Raw genomic sequence first — 24,640 nt, 5'->3', positions numbered from 1 at the left:
TTATTTGCAACTATAAAAACTGTGACTCTGCCTTCGAAGAAAATTAAATCGTGACATTTTCCTTCGTCATATGTAAAATTGACTAATGCTGTTTATCTCCATTAACTTAAGGAGACAGATTTTGGCGACGGGGCTTACCAGAACGATCGGTAACTTGGTGTGTTGGGGGGAAATATCCCAGAAAATTACCGTAAAATGATCATATTTAGGATATTATAATTGTGGAGCTTGGAATGTAGGAATCGTACATCTAGGAAACATATTCAGAAGTGAGGAAGAGCCAGTGAGAAAGGTAAGGGACCTCAAACATCAATGACTGCATGGCCAGATCATGGATTCGTGATTGATATTTGAAGGATAAAATGTACGTACATGCTCCCGGTACACAGACTGTGCGATGTCTGGGTATATTTTCATCTTAAGTTGACACAGAAATAACACATTTAAAACTGCAAGTTGTCTAAATTGCGCACACTGTAATGTTCATACCCATGTTTGTGTGTTGGTGCCTATGCTATGGCAAGAGGTATCAATATTATGATTGAGCGCCCTCACAAACAATAGAAACATCATTGCATCAACAAAATACTTGTAAGTTTAACTAGTTGTATATCACACGTACTCGTAGTAAGGTACAATTGAACCAAAGGTGATTTATTTTGTTCGAAACTTTCACTTGAAATAAAAAAATAGATGCTGTAGTATAAATTATGTTAACATGAAGATTTGCCCAAATTTCATTTTTAGATTTCATTGAAAATGTCAGTTTATTCCTGGAAGTATGGAGGTACATATCCCCATATACATGTACCGCCATGATGGAAGTATACTTTTATTTAGTTTAAGCTATAAATAGTAAAGTGTAGTCATTACACGTTAGTTGGTCAGAACTGCCATTGTTAAAAAAAGATGTAATATTGAAAGTAGAAATTCCAGGTTTGGGAATTGAGAACTTGATACAAGTGTAAGCTGTACTTGTTCTTTGTATAGAATGAATGACCTGTGAAATGGTTTAGTCACACAAAGGTTTGCTAGGTTTCATTTTAATGGCAAGAGTCCACAAGTGTTCAAGGTAATGAACTCCACATTTCAGCACGTGATTGGTAGATTCTTATTTACATGTACTCATTGCTTCCAGTGAATGATGACCTCATAGCAGATTTGTTTCTGATTATGGTGTTTTTTAAATGTATAAGTAAAAGGAGATAAAAGTAAGAGGTGACAGATCAAGTTTTCATTTCATAACTTGAACTTCAGATACTACATTTGCAAAACATGACTAAGACGAGTCAAAACTCTGCAAAGCTATCTTAATTTTATAAAGAAATCACAAGTTTATAAAGGCAAAATGAAAATAGATTGGTCGGCCATGATGATGTGTATTTTCCTTAGAAGAGGTCCAACGTTCAAGTTTGAATAAGATTTCATTGTTTTGGTCACCTTATATAAAGTAGAACCATGGAGTCACCAGAAGACAACAACAGCATTGTGATTGATCTTGACAACTTCTCTGATGACATGGATGTACAGATTGCCACTGATGAAGTACCACAGTTATTCCATCAGCAGATCATTCATAATTTCACACCAAGAGCATACCAGGTGGAGTTGCTTGAAAGAGCACTTGAAAAGAACACAGTGGTATGTCTTCAGACTGGAGGTGGCAAGACATTCATTGCTGTTATGTTGATCAAAGAGTTGGCTCACCAGGTCAGGCCTGCATTTAATGAAAGTGGTAAAAGAACATTCTTCCTAGTAAACACAGGTAAGTTGTTTGGAAAGCTTGAAGTGATCAAGGTCCCTCCCAATTTTATCCACATTCTATTAACTATATAAATTTAGCTGAATGTGAGATTAATATAACATCAGCTATTTTATTTGTATATAACATTTCATAGCAAAACTGGTGTTTAAAATAACTAAATTGTTGAGTGCTATCCAAACTTTGCTTAGATTTTGTTTATCCTGCTAATTGTTAGGTACATGTGAATTAGTTAAAAGTCAGAGAATCTACACATATGGATGTATACATTTCATTACTTCTTTGGGTTGTTGGTGGCTGAGCAGTCAGCTTATATGCTTCTTAGAATCTTACCTCTGCAGCCTGGATTCAAACCCACCAAGCATCAGCTGGGTTAGATTAAATCATTTATTACCAGGTCTGTAGTGTATGTGAGAAGGATGATCCTCAGTTTGACCCTGCTGAACAACGCAGGTTTTCTCTGGGTACTACAGTTTCCTCCTGCTTCTTTAACACTAGGGCACTGGGGTGCTGCTCTTGTGGTGACCATTCAACAAATTTCTGAATTTATGAATAAAATATTGTTTTTATTATTATTATTAGTAGTAGTAGTATCTAGTCATGAACAGTACATGGAAATGTAAAAATCTTAGATTAGCAAATATGACTGAAATGGAAAAAAAAAGTTAAACTATATCAAGGTGGTATAAATTCTTGTACACCATTGATCTTAAAGTTGAAGGTTTGCGCTAAGTGTCTATCTAGTCTTTATTTCAAATGGATAAAACATCATAGGTAAGCCAGGAGACCAATGTATGAATTTCAAATGCAATTTTTTAGATTATGATTGAATCATTCTTATCATCAATACTGAAATGCTAAAATGGGATATTCAATGGAGAAGTGACTATTTAATTTAAAGTTTGTCATACAAAATTTGGTTATGTATAAAATAGTCTAATCCAAACCCTATCTTGATTCTTGTAGTTCCATTAGTGGCACAGCAGGCAGGTGTCATCAGAACTCACACTGATTTGACTGTTGGTGAATATGTTGGTGCTATGGGTGTAGATTTTTGGAAGGGAGAGAAATGGAGTGAAGAGTTCAGCAAACATCAGGTGTTGGTGATGACATGTCAGATCTTCCTAGATATATTGCTGCATGGTTTTCTTGGAATGTCCAAAGTCAATCTGTTAGTTTTTGACGAATGTCACAGAGCAGTAAAGAACCATGCTTACCGCGAGATCATGAAGATGTATGATGTATGTCCAACTACTCAGTACCCTAGGGTCCTAGGTCTTACTGCAGCCATTCTTAATGGAAAATGTGATCCTGCCAAGTTAGAACACAGATTAGGTGATTTGGAGAAAACTATGAGAGGTACAGCTGAGACAGCAACCGATGCAACACTTGTCAGTCAGTATGGTGCCAGACCCAAGGAGATTGTCATCCTTTCTGAATCATACGACGATATCAACAAACTGACTGAAGAGGTTCTAGAAATACTGTTCAAGGCCAGGAGGTTCCTAGATGACTGTAATGTGAAGGACATTGATGAAGAAATAAAAGACCCCAGATCACTACCAAAGAAGGCATTATCTGAGTGTCAGAGTACATTGACCGTGTTAGGACCATGGTGTGCAAATATCGTCAGTCAGTTGATGATTAAAGAACTTGAGAAAGTGGAGTCACACGAGACTTTAGAGCTCAATGTACACTTCATACGATTTGCAATGACAACTCTACGGATCATACACATGCGATGTACTGAAGTTTTTGGCAACACACTGAAAGTTAATACCAAATACCTGACACCAAAGATTTTAAAGCTTATAGGAATCCTCAAACAATATAAACCACAGATTGAAGAAAGCCAAGCATCTACAGCTCTGAAGCAATCAGAAGGGCAAGAGCAAAATGTCAACTCAGCAACAGAAATCTCAAAAACAGAGGAAAATACTTCAACAAGCATCTCAAATGGTTATACATCGACTCACTCTCAAATTAAGTCAGACTCAAGAAAGACAACTAATTCTCACATTCAGGAAAACAGTCATGGTCACACATTTCGAAACAAGATGCAACAAAAACAGAAACATCTCAGTCACTTTGGAGAGCAGCAGCCAGGATTGTCATCATTATGTGGTATCGTGTTTGTGGAACAGCGGTACACTGCAGTAGTTTTGAGCCAGCTACTAAAGGATTTGAGTAGACAAGACCCAGATTTGGAGTATCTGTCAGCAAGCTACATCACAGGACATGGACTCAGGTCATCCATGTCAATGGGCCATGCTGAAATGGAGTACAAAAAACAAGAAGATGTCCTTCGCAAATTTCGCAGACATGAAACCAATCTGTTGATAGCCACCAGTGTTATTGAGGAGGGTGTAGATGTCCCAAAGTGTAACTTAGTCGTCAGATTAGATGCTATCAGAGAGTACAGGTCATACGTCCAGTCCAAAGGCAGAGCAAGAGCACCAGAGTCTTTCTTCATTATGATGGTCAACAATACAGATAAAGACAACTTCATTCATGATTTGAAACAGTTCAAATGTATTGATAGGGTAAGTATAAAAAATACTATCCATTGAAAAATAACCACGCAAGATTATTGTACATGTGTCAACATAGACATAATAAAAATGTCAAGATGACCTGACAATTACATTGTATGAGTTGAAAAAGGTAAAAAGATAGCAGTGAAACAATAAAGATAGTATAATATGCTCCAAAAACCCGACACAACTAAAAGTGTAATCATTGAAATAGTGCCAGTTAGGAAATAGCACAGGCTTTATTAGATGAAAAAGTACTCAACAATTGATTTTAAAATAAGGAGGTGACTACTACTTGTAGGAATTCAAAAGATAATTCATGCAATCGTAATTCTTGAAATATTTATAAGGTAATGTTATGTTATGTCTTACATTGTTTTTCAATGATTATTGCTAATGTAGATTTTGGAACGAATCTGTCATGGACGAGACAAACCCACAGAGGAAGAAATTGATGCCCATATGGCAGATGCACTACTACCTCCATACATGCCAAATAAAGTTGAAGGTGGTGCTAGAGTCACTATGACTTCTAGTATACCTTTGATAAATAGGTACGTGATGTATCATTAATAACTTAAACATGGCTTTTAAATTATTAACCAGCAACTGAGCCGGATATTGAAATATTATTCATAGCAATTGAACTATGAGTGGTTTTCGTCAATGCATTTTTAATAATTTTCATTGCTAATGAGAAACTTCATTGAAATAATACACAATTCACAATTCTCCAAATACACATAAATGAGTGAAGGACATCATTGCGTGTATAGATGTAATACAGGGTTTTCTTTGAGTTTTGTTAATTATGTACATGTATCACACTGTACTCTACATATTTTTTGTTCAGTATTACGAATGTATTACCAGCTCAACTAGTCTGTTGATACTTACTTTATGTTTAGTTATTAGTTCACTGTTTGTCTTCCTTCCTATCCTACTTGAGAAATAATTTTTGTCTAGCTTGGACAGTCTGTGTGTACAATATTAATAAACAAATTTAATATTTCTTTTCAGATATTGTGCCAAATTACCAAGTGATGCCTTTACCCACCTAACTCCTAAATGTAAAACAGAACCAGTGGATGACTCAGACCCACCGCTGTATAAATCTACTCTATACTTGCCAATCAATTCACCACTTAGACAACCCATAGCAGTAAGTCTGATATTACATTGTACCTGTAAGTCTTATCACAAGCTATATAACATTTGTAGAATTGTAGAGATGTAACGTTATTCATCATCCACCCCACCCCACCCCTGCATGCACTCGTGAATCTGCAAGAAAGACATTGATAGTAAGAGAAAGAATAGTTGATACTCTGGAGAAGCTATCCTACTTTCAAGCCAGGTTGTCAGAATACACTTTGTGCAAACTTTCTACGTGAATAATTCAACTGATATTTGTGACCATAAAGAAGTTACAGTGTCTACATCCTCTGCTTTAAATGTTCTCCAGAGGAGGCATGAGTTGTAAAAACTACAACACTCATTTATGGGACATTCATTATACCAATTGTGAAATGTATGATTAGAGATGTGTGTAATTAGACTCTTTCCTTAGTATATTCTGTTGCACTAGTACATGACATTACAGTCTAAATAGGAAATCATTTCTCTCTTATCTTCTAAAGGGTCAAATAATGCAACGGAAGAAATTAGCTGAAATGGCTGTCGCTTTAAAAACTTGTGAACTTCTTCACAAAGCAGGTAAAATCCTTGAAATCATCAATATTTATCATTTCATATAATGTACATATTTGATATTGGTATTGGAAACAGCAAACATGTATTACTGATAGTATTATTTGAATGCAATGATTGATTTATAAATATCTTCAATCCCTGATCAGACAACAAAGAAATCATGATGAGATAACATTACAATACTTTGTCTAAATTTGTGACATGCATGGTATTCAAAATGTAGAATTTGATGCTCATGAACCCTTTTCTGTATTGTGATTTGTGCCTGTATTCTTCAATGTCTGGGCAGCTGTATTACATAGGAGTTCATTATGGATCATCTCTATGGATTTTCTTTAATATGAAAAATAGTGTTACTTCTAATTGATAGACCATGAAAGCAGCACTCAGAGTGAAAGTGATGAGGGATGTCATTTGCTCCCAAAGATATGGGAGCCACCTCCTAGATCATGTCACTTCATGATGTGATCATAATAAACAGCGCCATCTATGGTAGTTTAGAGTGAACTAGCCCAACAGTTGGCAGCATATCAAATTATGTTCTGTGTATCAGTTACATTTCTAATTCCATTCAGAGTATTGTGCAATTTACATGTTATTAGGATACATTCAAGCAAGCTAGCCCATATTTTTCTTTTTTAGCAATGCATTTCATACAATGCTGACAGAGGCCTATGGTTTTGCGATGATGTTAGGATATTTGGGTCTTGTATTTGTAAATACTGATGTATATTTCATGACAGCTGTGTCAACACTGTTTGCTATATTGAATGAATGTTTGTGATTGCAGGTGAACTTGATGAACATTTACTGCCAGTTGGAAAGGAAGTGGTGCCATATGAAGATAGAGATACTTTAGAAGAAGAAATGGACAGTGATGGCCCACGTCCTGGTACCACAAAACGAAGACAGTACTATTGTAAGCAGGTAATGTCTGCAATAGTTACCTTATATTGAGTCCAGGACATTTTTGGTATTTTTGTTGTCTTTTAATGTTGCCTCTGCTTATCATTAAAAACAGAAAATGAATATGTGTTGTATTCATTAATAGTAACTGCTGAACCAAAACTTTGCCTTAGAAGAAATATCAAATTGATTCATGTTTGCTGTGTGTGGGCTGAGTCACAAGGCTTTCATAGGGTACCATAATGCATTTGATTTTAAAGCTTCTTTTGATTAAGAGCTTCCATTGTTGTCTCTTTTGAATTTCATCTCATGGTTCCTAACATGTGCTTTGTTGTCGTAACAGGTAGCAGATGCCCTGCAGCATAATTTACCAGGTGTGAACAAACCAAGTAACTTATATGTGATGAAGATGACATTAGTTTTACCACTGCCAGATGTACTCAATACTCGTGGACGGAAGCTGTACTATCCAGAAAATAGTGTGCAAGGATTTGGGTTTATCATGTCAAAACAGACACCTGCTGTAAGTTTTCCTATTGCATTAGAATTTTCAGAGTGTCCAGTTATTCAGAAAAATAATTCACGTAGACTTAATTTGATTATCTGTTTACTCGCAGTTTGGTTGAACATTCTGTTGAGAATGTGTAACCTTATTTTGACCTTGAAGGTCAATTTCAAAATGAAAATTATAATTAAAACTTTGTAATGTAAAGATGAATTTACCACTTTCTGTGAATTTGAAATCACTGTATAAAAAGTATCCTTGAGTGTGTGATGACATCAGAATACTTTGATATCACTTTGTGTACAGATGTGTTTGATTTACATCATATCAAATCAAAACAACATAATTGTTAATGCATCATGATAGCTAAAACTTCACATGTAACTACAGCTGATCTTTAATTTGTAAGTGATACAAACCATGTCTCTTTTCCAACAATACTTCAGATCCCTAGCTTTCCAGTCTATACTCGCTCTGGAAAAGTGAATGTAGCCATAGAGTTAGCAGCCTCCAAAATCTGTATCAACAAGGAGAAGATGATCCAGATCCGAAAATTCCACAAGTGTGTATTCACTGAAGTTCTGAGATTAGAAAAACCTTCCATGAAGTTTGATCCAGTCAATTCTCTTGCCAAATACTATGTTGTACCGGTACTAAAAAGTAAGTGTTAGTTTAGTTCCAAAAATTACAATTCTCTTGCCAAATACTATGTTTTAATGATATTAAAAAAAAAAATTAAATGTGTATATGTAGTCAGTGAGATTGCCATTCTCTTGCCAAATACTAGGTTGTATGTATTATGATCTACGATTATCTGAAAATATATTATTTCATAGGGTGTTGAAGTAATAATTTGTTTGTGTTATATTCCCAGAGCAGAATGAAGAGGAAGAGGAAAGCTATGAAATTGACTGGTCTTTCCTTGAATTGATAAGTCAGTGTAGTGGCAAATTGGATTATCCCAAGACAACTAGGTACACAACATTCCAGCCATTTGAATTTGGCACAACAAAGTATGAAGATGCTGTAGTGACACCAACATATCGTAATTTTGATCAACCTCAAAGGTACTATGTTGCTGAGATTTCAGATCTTTCACCAGCAAGTCAGTTTCCATCGGCTCTGTATCCCACATTTGCAGAGTATTATTATCAAAGATATGGTCTTGAAGTCACCAACCTGGATCAGAAGTTACTGGATGTCGATTACATGTCTTCCAGACTCAATCTCCTGACGCCTCGCTACCTCAACCACAAAGGAAAAGCTCTGCCAACAACATCTGCACAGACAAAGAAGGAAAAACAGGAAAACCTGCAGAACAAGCAGTTCCTGGTGCCAGAGCTGTGTTATATTTACCCTATTCCAGCCTCACTTTGGAGGAAAGCTGTCTGCTTGCCAAGTATTCTTTATCGTCTCAATGGATTGCTCCTTGCTGAAGAGCTACGAGCTTTGGTTGCAAGGGAGGCAAATGTAGGAATGGCGACATTACCACAGAATTTTATGTTTGACAATCTGAGTTTTGGCTGGGATGAATTTATCATTGATCAGAGAAGTGATGGAGATGGTGAAAGTGATGATGAAGCGGAAAGATGTGAGTGGGCTAGTCTGGATTCAAGTGATGAAGATGATAATGATTTCTATGATTTCAGTGATCCTGTAGAATTCCATGTAGGTGATGAAACTTTGAAAGCTCTCAATAAGATCAAGTTACTTTCACCGGATGAATTCTTTGAACAGCCAAAGGAAGAGCAGGAGGATGATGATGAAAAGTTTGGATGGGATGATGATATGGGAGAGAATCATTTGATATCATTTAGTGGCACTAGTGACCGAGAAGCACCTATATCACTTAGCGGTCCTGATCATGAAAATCAGAAAGATGTAGATGTGTTTGCAGCAATGGACACTTTTGACTTCAAGGCTGCAGGTAAGAAGCAGAGGCCAGTGAGAACTTCTACAGAGAAATTTGCTACCATATTTGAAGAGGTAGAGGAAACAGCAACAGAGAATGGTGAGCCAGCATTACCTCCTGATAAGCTAGATGATTGTACCACAGATGAAGAGTTACAGACTAAACCTGGACCCAATCCTGCACTGCTTCTACAAGCACTTACCATGTCAAATGCCAGTGATGGCTTCAATCTGGAAAGGCTAGAGATGTTAGGTGATTCTTTCCTCAAACAAGCTGTAACCACCTACCTCTACTGCACATACCCAGACCTACATGAAGGCAAGTTATCATACATGAGGAGCAAACAAGTCAGCAATTTGAATCTCTATCGCTTGGGAAAGAAACATAACCTTCCTGGGCGTATGGTCGTCTCTCTGTTTGATCCACCAGTAAATTGGTTGCCTCCAGGGTATGTCATTCTGCCCCCTGCAAAACGACGAGGTCCTGTAGTGACGGATAAATCCTTTGAGATTGGATACTGGGGCAACTGTGATGAGATGGAAAATTTCAAAGCAGAGCCTGATGTTCCATATGACCTGCATAGTGAACAAAGTCTGTCAGATAAAAGTGTGGCAGATTGTGTTGAATCTTTGATTGGTTGTTATTTGGTTTCCTGTGGCTTCCGTGGCACTTTGTTGTTCATGTCCTGGCTGGGAATCAAAGTTCTCCCATTGATCAAAGACGATACCAGCAAAGAAGTTTCTGATACCTTACAGAATGGTGTTCATCATGATGAAAATGGTGTGTCGGAAAAAAGTGACAGTAAAGAGACTGCTCTCTGTAAAACAGACAGAGTGATGTATGGCTACCTGAAAGCTCCACCTTCACCGTTATTCACACACATCTCACACAGTGAAGAAAGACTAGCTCATTTACTTTCAGGGTATGAGAATTTTGAAGAGAAGATCAACTATACATTCAATGACAAGGCCTATTTACTGCAAGCCTTTACACATGCTTCATATCATTATAATACCATCACAGATTGTTATCAAAGGTAAGAATTACAAATAGCAATTTTGAATGATTATGTATTTGTATGTGCACATGTGTGTGGATGTAAGTACATATTAGCCTATACATTTGTGTGTATAAACATGTGTGTGATGTGTTTGTGTTTGTGTGTGTGTGTGTGTGTGTGTGTGTGTGTGTGTGTGTGTGTGTGTGTGTGTGTGTGCATGCGTGCGTGTGTGTGCCATTTTTATCATTGCCTTCATGATGTCCTATTCTCATATGATGTCTTACAGGCTTGAGTTTCTGGGAGATGCAATACTTGACTACCTCATTACAAAGCATCTGTATGATCACCATCAACACCACTCACCAGGAGCACTGACAGATCTACGATCAGCTCTCGTCAACAACACTATCTTCGCTTCTTTGGCAGTGAAGTTTGACTATCACAAATATTTCAAAGCCATAGCTCCAGAGTTGTTTCATGTGATTGACAACTTTGTCAAATTCCAGCATGCAACTGAAGAGACACAGGGTATCGACTCTCAGGTAAAATCCTACAATTTAATTTTATCATCCTTTTATTTTTGTTCAATATTTGAAGAGATTACCAGCATATAATTATGTAATATCTGTTGTATATTATGAGATAGGTATCATAAGATATGTACAGATCTTATAATCATATGATGTTGGGCAATCCTTTTTAATGTGTATATTTAACTACATGTACATGTATGTCTTACCACATCAAACTGAAATGTCTACAGTAGCTTAGAAGTTTGATGCCATGATTCATCCACCTTTTCTAAGTGTTGAATATAATTTACATACCTGACTTTGTTGAAGACGCAGTTTAAGATTACGATTACCAGATTATGAATTTAAATGAATTAGTGATGACAAGATATGATATAATTCCTAGAGGGTTTCCGCTTTTAAATATTGCCTCTTAAACAGTTGTACAAGATGTAATATTTTCCCTTTTCACATTTTGTGACAGCTGAACAGCAATTTCTCGGATGATGAGGATGAAGAGGAAGAAGAAGACCGTGAAGACATTGAGGTTCCTAAAGCCTTAGGTGATATCTTTGAATCAGTTGCTGGTGCTATTTACTTGGATAGTAATATGTCCTTAGATGCTGTCTGGAGAGTTTATTACACCATGATGAAACCTCACATAGGTATGTACAGCATACACAACATTTCATCTGTGATGTCTTGTGTGGGTGATACTGTAATGTATATATGCATAGGTTGAATAGTGAGTGAGTGCAGGTTGAGGGATGGGATGTGTTTAAAGATTCAATTTTCACAATGAAGCCATTTTGGAGATTTGTCCCAACCTTGTACAAAAAAAGATATATGACATGGAACAGAATTGAATGATTTGAGTCACAGTTGTATCTACTATGACAGTTATGGAACAGCAGTTCAGTACCAGGTTTTAGTACCCTATTCTCCAGAATTGCATCTAGGATGACCTTTTTAATTTTGACCTGGTTTAAGCATGCCATGCAGAGACTTAAATCTGTTCATTTCTACTTTTCTTTACAGAAAAGTACTCGGCCAAGGTACCAATATCACCTGTGAGAGAGCTCCTGGAGATGGAACCAGAGACTGCTAGATTTGGGTAAGATACACTGCAAACCTCATGCCTCTATTCATATATAGCTTTTTCTGCAATGAATTTGTCTCACCATGGTACATCCAATATATTGTATCATCAATACTTTATAAATATCATAGTACAACTGTACTCTGACAGTCCCTTTAATAGTACACTGTCAGTCCTTTGAAAGATAAATGTGTAGAACTGAGTATTACTGTGAGTCACCCACTTTGTTTGCAGGGGATATGGGCAAAGTTGGTGTGCCACAAAAATTGATATGCATTGGTGACATATGAAATTGGCTTGGAGGGCACTCTGAACACTCATGGCAGAACCAAGCTTAAATAAACTTAAACTGAAATTGTCTTCTTGTTAGAAAAGTTCTTCTCTAGAAACCTTGGTGGCATAATTTGGTCTTTACTGTAAAAGGCCTGACAAGGACTATTGTTGAGAGACCTGCAAAAACTTACATCAGTTGCTATATATATATGTTGTCATGGTTATTCTTATTGTTGGTATTGAAGTTTGTATGGAAGATATTAAAGTAAGCCACAACCTACCTTGTAAAGCATGACGCACAAGCAGACTGACAAAATACACCTCTCATCTGCTTATATTTACATGTCTTGGTTATAAAATGCCTAGTATGGTATCATCAAAGTGTTGTTGTTTTTCAATATTTTTCCAGTCTACCTGAAAAAACACTGGATGGGAAAACCAGAGTAACTGTAACAGTAGCAGGCAAGGGGACTTACCGTGGCATTGGTCGAAATTATCGTATTGCCAAATCAGCAGCAGCAAGACGAGCACTACGTTCTTTGAAAGCTCAACAAGAAGATGTGAAAAGTAAAAAATAAAGTAGAAGTATTGAACTTCAAGATTTGAACGTTTGTAATACAACAATTGTAGTATTTTATCAACTAGTCTTGGTTTACAACAGAATATGTTCCAGGACATGTAAATAAGGCTTATACCATTTGGTAGATCCAAATGTAGTTTTTGAGCTTTGACAACGCAAATGACAAACTCATGCCATTATCATTGTATCTGTTTCTCTTTATCTTTATACAGATGTATGTATGAGAACAGATTATGTTTTATGGTCTAAACATACCAGTTTACTTTCATGATCAAACCTTGCATATTTATTAGACCTCATAATTAGTCACAATCGATTCATTACAGAAGGCTATTTCACTAGAATGATATATTTTCATCAAGTTAGCCCAGTGAGTTATGCTTGATGGATATATTGTAACTGTTATGAAGTATACAGTTTTGCAAGTTTAACACTGTACAGTAATTACATGTAACCTTTTCAATTAGACAATATTGCAACAAAGCTGAATACCAAGTTCAAATTAATTTAGTTTAGACATGATTTTAGATATAAGGAGACATATTTGTGAGAGTATATGATGTATGCTGAAACAAGGAACCATGTTAATGACTCAATCGATATTTTGAAATTGGACATATTGACAAGAGAAACATCAACATTTTGAAACAAGGACCTTTCAACAAATCACGTAGTATTAATATTTTTAAACAAAGACATATCGACAAAAGAGAAATGAATGTTTTGAAACAGTGATCTGCCGGCTAGTTTTTTCAGCCTAGTACATATATAACTAACTTATTAACGATGGTGTGTCATCATAAATAGAGATTTTCTCATCTGTTTTGTGTAGCTGTGTTATTTGGAAGTCTTACTTTGGTTTAAGAAACTAATAGGCAGTACACTGCCAGACAGATATCTACCGATAGGCAGTATATTGTTAAACATACTGGTATATATCTACTACTGTACTAGTACTAATAGGCAGTACACTGTTAAACAGATCTTTTAATTCTCTGTACAATGCTAGTACATGTCAGTGTCTTCACAAAGTGAAAACAACTTTCCTACCATTTAATACACCTTTTCAAGACCTCTAGTCTCATAGTGATATTTCATATCAAGTGGTTTTTTTTCGCTCAACAAATCAGCTAGAGCTTGTATTATTCTACTGAGATACTGTTATTCTTACCACAATGACAGTCTAATTTTATGCAATTTTTTAAGTACCAGCATTTATCATTTTGCGTAATTAAGCTCAGAGGTAAACATATCATTAGTAACTAGGTTACACCAAGTGTATCATTTACTTTTGAAGATTTCAATCAATGGTGTCAATGACAATTCAGCCAACATCTCTGCTTTAGAATGTCACCAGTTCAACAAAGGAGTCAAGTTTTGGCTGTTTTTTTTTCTGTTTTATATTGACTTTGAACTTGATCTGGACATCAGTATGGCTCTGTGGTGCAGTAGTATGCCAGAATGCATTTTGATTGGAATATATAGAATGAAGTTGCCAGTTTCAATTTCAGGCATTTAAAAAAACAACAAATAAATTGTAAGAAATGCACCTGTATGACTACTTGGAATTACTAGATAGTGAAGCCTGTACCTGTGGTATACTAGATAGTGAAGCCGGTACCTGTGGTATACTAGATAGTGAAGCCGGTACCTGTGGTATACTAGATAGTGAAGCCGGTACCTGTTGTATACTAAATAGTGAAGCCGGTACCTGTGGTATACTAGATAGTGAAGCCGGTACCTGTGGTATACTAGATAGTGAAGCCGATGCATGTGGTATACTAAATAGTGAAGCCGGTACCTGTGGTATACTAGATAGTGAAGCCTGTACCTGTGGTATACTAGATAGTGAACCCGGTACCTGTGGTATACTTGCATCTTAATCTTTTGAGGGATGTATTTTGACTATTTGTGTACAAATTATGTGATGACCTGAAATTTTGATAAGTATGAAATCAGCTTATATAAGTCTAAATGTGCCAAATAGTTTTGATAGTGTAACTTTTGTCAGAGATGTTAATTGCAATGATCAGTACATTTGCAGAGCGATGTGTCATTTTAAAAAAAGAAATCATGATATGCTGCAAGAACTCTGAATATGGTACTATTTGAGAAAATGATTGACATAATAGTGTAAAAAATTCAGTTGAAATATGACATTTCCTATTGACTTGTAAGCTTTCCAAAGATCTCTGTCTTAATTATTTGTAGTATAAATGTGTGTATATCATGTCTATCAGCTATATGTTCATATAATTTGATATCTGTAAATTGCATCATGCAGGACAAATTTCTATGTAAGGATCATCAATGATCATATTGAACATGTAATTTGTGTATAAAAAGAAGTGAAAGGTGCATTGTTTTCCAGGATTTGTAAGGTACTCTTATATGCCATGATCAGAAAAGGCTTTTGATATATACATATTTCTGTCCTTATTAAAGTGTGTAGCAATATCAAATCACAACACAACTGTTGTCCCTTGCAAAGGCAGATTACATACAAACTGCACACAAAGATGATTTGTGTTCAAATACATTCAGTTGATGATTTTGTGTTGTTATTAAACCTGTTTTCAAATGTCATGAAATTTACACAATTTCTTATAAATTATCAAAAACCAAAACTTTCAAATTATGTTGTTAAGACTTATTATCATGCTCTGCTCATTTTGATATTGTAGATGACTTTCAACAGAACTTATAACTTAAGTTACAAAGGCAGAAGATTTATTGCATGTTACAAGAGCTATTGGTGAGAGGAATATGGTTCAAGTGTCCAGCAATATGTATGTGTTTAATGTTTTCATGTCATAGACCATGTTTGGCTAGTACTTTCCATGTCACATACATAGAGGAATTTGTTTTAGGGACAGTACTTGTTTTGTCATTGCCTTACTTTGCTGATGTGTGTATTTAATGTATATTCTCAGAACTTTACACAAACCAAGATAATGCTGTGCCATGACGCCTCAATTGTACTTGTGGCAGCTAAGAGGTTATAAGCACAACTTTCATATTCCGTGTCAGATTTGAGGGTGGACATACTTGATTTAAGTCTTGTTAGTGGAGATTTTTTACTGTTCAAGAATGTGAACATGCAATGCTTAATATATCTGTGTACTATTATCACTCAAAGAAATCTGATGCATTTTTTTAATTTTTTTACATCAGTATTTAACACTGGATTTAGGCAGGAGCTGACAGCTCATCATACATCATGGTTGAACCACCAGACTTCTTTATGACAACAATAAAACTGTTTTCGCTCAGACAGAAGTAGCATTGTGTTTTACTGTTGATGCAAGGAGGCCAGATGGTTTTATGATGATGTGTTTTGTGAGAGTAGAAGTGAGAATGATTAAAAAGCAGATTTAAATTAACATTTTCACCTGTTTTATTTACAATGATCATTCAGTATGAACTGCAAGGACTCTACAGCTTTGCAGTTTGTCACATTTAGTGACTTATCGTTGATGTACTCTGTGAAGTATTTTGAATAACAGTACAATAATGAATAGCCAGAGTAGATAATTGTGTTACTATATTCATTATACTATGGTATGACATGACATGTCATGTTATGGCACTGTATCATTTACATAGTCAAGGACAATCATGATTTTTCAGAAAGTAATCGTACAAAAGTGCATCATTATATCTCAGAACACTGTGGTAAGGTTATATTTAACAAACAGGAAAAAAAACCCATTTCATTTATGGGTAAAATATCACTTTCTGCTATCACTGACTTCTGTTAACATGGCCATATGGACGATGATTAAGAGTATTCATTTTTGAATTTTGAATTTAAGAAACAATTTTATCATGGCTTCCTACTTGACAAATCAATGTGAAACAACATATGCCAAGTCTGTGTTTGTAAATCAATACATTGCAAAAGACTGATAGATGTGTAAAATCTTTCTTACTGTACAATAACAAACTTTTTACACATTTGTAGGTTTTTTGAATGTATTAATTTACAAACACAGTTTTGGTCAATGTTGTTTCACATTGATTTTTGAAGTAGGAAATGTTTCGTAAATTAAAAATACAAAATAACTACCAAATCCTCATCCATATGGCAACTTTAATGTTACACAAATAAACATCCTTTCTCTTGAAGTCAGTTTGAAGAAAACCACATTATGATCAGTTTTCTCCATTATGGATTCTACACTGCACCATAGACCCTCCACCCAGGTGGAGGGTCTATGACTGCACTTTGTATTACATGTGCTATGATCTCTTGGTCACATGACAGACATTAGCCAGTGTAAAATCTCACATGTTTGTCATATTGGGCAACAAACCTAAGTTAAGGTATTTGACATCATTTAGAACTATTAAAACAATGTTCACTATCAAGTATCTTCACTGAAAATAAACAAAAGGCAAACATGGTGCTACATCTTTATTGCTGGCTCACTCCATGACAATTGTTATTCTCTTATGCCATTAGTTTCCATATACATGTACATTCATTACTTATTGATGTGTATCATGGAACTTCAAATGCCATATCATGTCATGTTGTTGGTGCTTTAATTGACATGTACATAAAACTTTAATGCTGTAATATTCAGCCATAACAAAGTGTGTGTGTGTGTGGGGGGGGGGGGAGAATTCCCGGGGGCTATAGGAATGGGTTCTGTCCATCTGTGCCTGTGTACATGTGCATAGCCAGAAATGTATGTGACGTGGGTAAGCCAATTTCATTTAACTTGGCACAGAGATGACATGCAGTAATTGGTACAAATTATGCATGTCCTTTACTTTTGCAACTTTGTCAAATTTGTATGAGAGGCAGCCTTTTTTGTCATAGAAATCCATTATTTTCACATTTGCTCTTAGGACTAGAATATGAGGAGTTCTAGTGTCTACTCTCACATTATCAATGATGAGCTTTCTAATGAGACATGACTTTTGACCATGAAAACATTTTCAAGGTGCACTGACCAGCATTGTTCTTTCTATGTTAATGCAAGAAGTTGAAGGCACAAAGACTTCATTGAAATGTCAGTGTTCTTTTTATACCTTGACCTTTGACTTTGACCTCCTTATTCAAGGTCAAATAGCGAATTGGTCAATAAATTAGGAAGTTTTGTATCTAGCGACACCATTCAAATTTGCACAATAACTTTGCCATAAAACACACCAGTTGGGGTATATGTCAGCAATGAAGGCTTGTTATATCATGAATGTACTGTCAAAAGTCTTGTTAAAATATTCATTCATATATTCTCCATTTAGAAGATTCATTGTTTACATGTCAAAGACAAAAATAACTAGATCACGAGGACATGATGAAATGTGTTACAGCTTGACAGTGACTGTGCTATCCAAGGCACTTTGTACTTCATGTTCTATTTTATTTTAGGAGCCTTGCACTAAGCATGCAGCCCTACACTAAGCATGTAGCCCTACTCTAAGCATGCAGCCCTACTCTAAGCATGCAGCCCTACACTAAGCATACAGCCCTGCACTAAGCATGCAGCCCTACACTAAAGCATACAGCCCTACACTTAGCATACAGCCCTACACTAAAGCATGCAGCCCTACACTAAGCATGCAGCCCTACACTAAGCATACAGCCCTGCACTAAGCATGCAGCCCTGTACTAAGCATGCAGCCCTACACTAAAGCATACAGCCCTACACTTGGCATGCAGCATATTAGAAAAAAATAAAAGAATGGCCAGTCATACAAACACATCATTGATATAATTTTGTCCATCTATATACACTTTTATAAATGAATTGAGCAATCAAATGAGTGGGTGGTCAGTTAATTAGTCTCTTAGCTACCCTATACCAAGGTAACAGTTTGCTTGTACCATGGTAAACAGAGATAGAAAGCCCTAATGGGCTCATTACTTCCAACCACATCTCTAATACTTGATTGAGGACTTATTAGCCCCAATTACCGTCATATTGTTAGCAGTCATAAGCTAGTCAATGTCAGAGTATTTGCACAAATCACGATTACATTCATAATTGGAAAATAGTTTCTGCCAATCTTGATGACTGACCCAAAAACAAAGCTATCTCCAACTGATATTAGGAGCTGTTATAATAGAGAAAGGAATTGGCTTTTTTTATCTATTCATGCTCTTGTTTGTAAATTACCAAGCAGTAATATTGACTCTCAAGGAATCATATAGTCTGGATGCCAAGTGTGGTTTCTAAACCCTGTGAGTGGACGTTTAATGGTAACGATACTGTATAGGAACTAGACTAGGAATCACAGCACATAGCAGACATAACAGACCGTAACTTTGAACAGACCGTAACTTTGACAATTTATATGTATATGTATATGTATATGTATATGCACGTTGCACTCTCTACGTTCACTAGACAACTTCTTTTGTTTGATTGTGAATGCACAAATCAAACCGAGGATTGCAAATGATAGTAACTACATTAGTCCATCTGCGTGTACAAATGTGAAGATCCTAGTTGCTAATTATACTTTGATATCGTGCTTGTCAGGGTTGTTCATTGCCTACTTATAGGTTGTAGGTTGGTACATAACGGATATCACAGCGTTCAACTTGTAATGGGGACCAGAATAGGTCATAACTTCAATAATAGTGAACAGAATGATTTCATACATACACACACGTGAGTGAGATTAAATCTTAAGAACAATGCAGGTTCCCGAGGTCTCAACTCTCCGAGCGAGAAGTCCCCTAAGAAGTGGCGAATTAAAATATCGGACTTGAGACTGGATTAAGTCTTATAAGAATTCATTTTCGTCCCCATAGGGAGCAAGCATGGAGTACTTGCAGTACTTGTCAGATTCTATTTTATGCTAATCAAGTATAAGGTTAAGAGAGGTTCTCTTCTTAACACTCACTCACTCACTCACTCACTCAGTTAGTTAGGATGAAATGTATGATTATCCCCCTCACCCACCCTTACGAACTTCTCCCATGTCTGTCAACGTAAACTTTCCGTCGTGGTTAGCCAAAATGGTAGTTTGTTTATGGGTGAGATTGACGCACCACAAAATGCACCTGACATTAGCTGACCGGTCGACTATGAAAACGTGGCATGGGAATGCCAATAAATCTATGTCTAAAAGGAAACATGAAGCATTCTGTTCACTTTCTCTTAATCTAGTTATCATTTGAGCAAAGTTAACATAATTGTAGATGTAAGTTTCTTAGCGTTACAGACAAACACGATTTAAGAAATTGATTACGATAAATGATTGGTACTAAATTACGTGTAATATAATGGTGTTGTATACAATGCAATTCCATAGCTAATGGTCAGTTAGTATGGCCATTTATCCAACGCCTTTGAACGCAATGTTGGTGAAAGAAGACTCGTGTATGTAGTGATGGCTTACGACGTGTGATATTAATGTAATTATGGTGGTGGTGGTGGTGGTGGTGGTGGTGGTGGTGGTGGTTATGATGATAAAGTATGGAATCTGATTAGGTCACATACTTCCTGATATTCAGAGTCGTAATTTTAAGTTTTCAGTAGATCTAACGAAATGAATTCCATGCCATAATATAGCGTAAAGGTTTATCTAACGTGAATGTCGTACAAAACTATGTTTACGTTAGAAATCGTGCTTTGAAGTAGGCCTATAGAGAATTAAGAAGCCTTGAGGAAATAATTTTCACACAGGAAATGGGCTACAATATCTTGATATTACGATGGTTACATATTTGTTTCGTCTTTTAGCATATTATGAAAGGTAGCTAATTAGAGAGATATTTAGAAGGTTTTGGAGTAAACATTCAATATTATAGAATCTCAAAAACTAGGATTGATATGTGATACAAACACATGTCATTGTAAATGTTTGTCTCTAGGCTACTCCTACAAAGTGAAATCTAGCATATAATAGTACATTATACAATATTGTGTTAACATACCCAGAACCTACGATTCGAAGGAAGTTTTTCCAAGCAGGAATTAAGAGGATGGGTGTCATCATCAAGATAGCAAATGCTACGAACTAAATTGACAATGTTACTTTTTATTTTTTCATTCAACATGGGTCAAACATTTGTCAACGTAAATTAGTACATAAAATTAAGATTATTTTATCCCATGACATATTTATTCATTTCCCTACCTTATTGTTAGGCTTTGATTTAGTTATTAAAATAATTTATTATGTGAAACATTGCATTCTGTTTTACAATGATAATGTGTAGTGTTTGTCTGATCTGATGCTATAGATCACAGGTGTACACACATCACATTACATAAATGGTAACGCACCGTCATTTCGTTTCTGCTACAGTTAGAATATGTACAATTCCCGCACCTTGAGAAGGCTACATAATACAACTGTCGATCACAGTTTGGTAATATTTCGACAATATTTCTATCATTATTAAATAAATGCATGGCAATCCAGATTTCGTCCTTGGGTTCAAAAGATGATGTAAAACCTCCGAAAAGTGTATAAATTTAAGACAACCCATCCAAAATTGTAATTTACCGATAATGGTTCACTCTACTCTACTCTACTCTACTCTACTCTACTACTACATTTTAGTTCCCCTGGTAAATTAATTCGTGCAGTACAGTGACGCCAGTGTTCATTTAACAAATTTTGTATTCTTTTACTTCCTTTAGTTTCCATCAAAACAACCACAGCGGAACTGTTCTGACCAAAATATCACTTGACTTGTAACTGCTCGTTTATTTTGGGTTTTGGTGATGTCAGTAATATATCGTAGAATGGTATACACTAAACATCAATTTGACATCCACTTTTAGGAGATAGGCAATCCTTGTAGTTTGACGATGCGTATACTTCTTCTCCCGTTTTCTCCAATACCCAAATAGATGAGTTGGTATTTCGTTTGAAAGGTGATGAAGACTTTCACTTGGGATCTTTCTTTTCCCATTGTCAACATCTAAATTATAATGAACGGTTCCCATGTATGGAAGACCAACGTTGATATGAAAGGATGATGTGCGTAGGTGGTAAGCTTCCTGTGTAAGAAGTGAAAAGGTATATAAATTTAGAGTTTAAAAAAACATGATCACAACAAATACAACGACTACGTTATAGTAATGAATTGAGAAGTGTTGTTGCAAAGATATAGACCATTTTAACTTCTACAGCTTGGTTTGGGATGAAAGTCTTGCTACTGATCGCAATACAATTCTATCAAATGCAACAAAACCCAAAGTCTCGTATACAGACTGACGTTCCCTTTTATTAAAGATGTTAATACGGTAATGTCCGTACCTAAGGACATGGCATTATAGATGTTCCAGATATACAAAACGTTGTACTAAACGTTCACAGTTTTAAACTTTTTTACTGAATGCTGAAATGCATGAATTAGAATTGGTCATGATGGAGATGTACAAAGTCTAGTGTTATCAAGCAATGTAAACTCAATCAGGCACAGTCAACGACGTTGTTCTTGCACTAAAGCTATTCTGACGCAATTGGCGGGCGATTGTTTCGATCGGCAGCGGGAGGGGTGCAAACAAGGAATAATTGTCCTGATTTTGAGAACATGGAATTGGGGGGGGGGGGGGCGCACATTGTGTGCGTCAAATTGTCGGTATAGTGGATAGCACAAACGTTGTGGTGGGAAGTGGGTAAATCATTCTGAATATTGGGGTGAGGGGGGGTGGCGGTCAAGTTGAAACCCAGTGGGAGGGGGGGGGGGTGGACAAATATCCCTCACCACCAGTGGGAAGGCGCATAAGAACAGCTAGAAACCCTCCCCGCATTTTTTTTTATGGGAGAGGAGGTGATTCTATTAAAACCATCATTTTTGGTCTGAAACAACATATATGCAGCAAAATACAGCAGCTAGGATTGTGTCCCTTACTAAGAAAACAGATCACATCACACCGATTCTTTCTGCTCGAGCTCTTCACTGGCTACCTGTCCCAGTACAGGATTCAATACAAAGTATTACTGATTACCTCCAGGCTACAAGGCACTCAATAACACTACTCCTGGTTACATAGCTGAACTTGATTAACACATAACAGTAAACCCGCAACACGTTCACTTCGCCCAAACAACAAAAATCTACTGTATGTACCCCGTTGTACTACAAAGCCACTTCAACTTCGCTCATCACCCACTGTCGATAAATCCAAGAAGGATATCAAGACGCATTTGTTTGCAAGAGTTTGATACATTTTTACAATGATCTACTATAATTGTTCCTGTTCAGGAAAATCACGAATCTGCCCGTTGGTTACTCCTGCTCAATAAACCGGCCACCGTGATTAATTATGTACTTATACAAAGGTCATTGGTATACGATTCCACAACTTAACAAGCTAACAGGGTCGTTGAACATCGTGACTCTGTCTTTCTATTAAATATGAATATTTCATTTTGATTTTAGTATTGCTTGAGCTCGAACTTAAATCGAAACGTTAACAAGTATACTTAAATCTAACTGATCAATCAATAACTTGTTCTAACGATGTAACTCGAGAATGATAGCTATATTTCATTAATGTACACTGCAAACTCAACATAATTGGGTACAAACACTGATGATGATAGCAGACTACATGTGCCATATGAAGTTTGATAATATAGCCTTAGTTTTAATGACTCATTTGCATAATTAATGATTTTCAGTAATTTGTCTATATCTTAACATTGCACACCTCAAATACACATAATTTCGTACATATTTCAAATAAATAATCGCATATCTTGTGAAAAGCTTTGTGATGTAGGTTTTAGTTTTAATGACTCATTTGCATAATTACCTATTTTCAGTAATTAGGCTACTATCTTTAAAAGGCCCTCTTCAAATTAAATTAAATTTGGTACATACTTCAAACATAACTAATCGCATATGTTCTGTTTCATTCCAACAATAATTGTGTGTAGGAACGAAAATCAAAAGACTCTGCCCTTACGGAAGGAAGTCAGTTTAAAGAACATTTTTCACCACATACTGGTTTGTATTGATAGTACTACACGCAACTACATACTTATTTCTAATTGAATGTGCTGTCTGAAACAATTATCTATTTGGCCAACTAAATTAGAAAGGGGGAGGATCTGATGCCCAAATTAAAGAATTTAGTTTATTACAATGTATCCAATATTGCGCTATTGATTTCGCCTCTTAGGAGGCAAGAAAGGATCATTGTCATCAATTCTGCATCGCATATAAAAATAAAGAGACTTTCGAAGAAACCTTCTGTACACTGGGACGCGGCATTCTTGGAAACAGACAAATTTAAACTTAAAGTACAAGCATCGTCTGCTTTATACATATACCCAATGGTAAAGGGTAGGGTATCGTTAATAACACTGTAATAAGGGTACATTTGCCAGTCATTTCCTCAAATAGAAAGGAATATGATACACGTTTACTGAGGGATGCGCTACAGGTATAATGATGTCTTTTTCGTCTATACATATTTAATGCAGTCAGTTTTGTACGGTAAAATGACACCACTTCGCTCAAAGGCCTAAAGAGCTGACATTTAATTTACATTAAACGAGTACAATATACAAATTTATTTCTCTATCCAAAAATGTAGCATCCAATTTATCTAAAATAAATATAAAATCTCCAGCACGGAAACGTCATTTTAATCACATAACCACATAAATTGACAGTGGAACATTATTTTATGCTAAAGATATCGAGATAAAATCAGAACCGAATCATTGAGCGAACGAGCGCGCCACTTTCATTATTGGGCAATACGAATAAGTATATATTATATTGTATGGTTCCATGCGCGCTCTCCATTGAGTTACATAGTTAGAAATATTGTTTATATGATGAAAAATTGTACAATGGGTTATTAAAGGTATTGCCCTAAATGTCAAAATGTTATACAACAAAGTTAACCT

At 35.9% G+C, this 24,640-nt stretch overlaps 1 protein-coding gene across 2 annotated transcripts; it reads left to right on the top strand.

Moving 5' to 3' along the window:
- Nucleotides 1-130: 130 nt before the first annotated feature.
- On the top strand, nucleotides 131-12,801 carry LOC144446741 (endoribonuclease Dicer-like). 2 transcript variants are annotated; one of them, XM_078136578.1, is made up of 14 exons: nucleotides 131-292; nucleotides 1,455-1,765; nucleotides 2,729-4,305; nucleotides 4,699-4,850; nucleotides 5,317-5,458; nucleotides 5,937-6,012; nucleotides 6,800-6,936; nucleotides 7,259-7,438; nucleotides 7,867-8,080; nucleotides 8,295-10,368; nucleotides 10,619-10,874; nucleotides 11,329-11,509; nucleotides 11,883-11,958; nucleotides 12,626-12,801. In XM_078136578.1, the coding sequence occupies exons 2-14, from the start codon at nucleotides 1,459-1,461 to the stop codon at nucleotides 12,792-12,794; spliced, it is 5,541 nt and encodes a 1,846-aa protein (XP_077992704.1). In that variant the 5' UTR covers nucleotides 131-292; nucleotides 1,455-1,458; the 3' UTR covers nucleotides 12,795-12,801. The 2 variants fall into 2 exon arrangements, with proteins under 2 accessions (XP_077992704.1, XP_077992696.1); XM_078136570.1 differs by having other exon boundaries at nucleotides 1,452-1,765.
- Nucleotides 12,802-24,640: the final 11,839 nt, after the last annotated feature.

The sequence above is a fragment of the Glandiceps talaboti genome, chromosome 2, assembly GCF_964340395.1.
Source record: "Glandiceps talaboti chromosome 2, keGlaTala1.1, whole genome shotgun sequence".
NCBI classification, from domain to species: domain Eukaryota; kingdom Metazoa; phylum Hemichordata; class Enteropneusta; family Spengelidae; genus Glandiceps; species Glandiceps talaboti.
The sequence above is the reverse complement of the archived record's forward strand: the minus strand, read 5'-3'. Positions and strand labels throughout refer to the sequence as shown.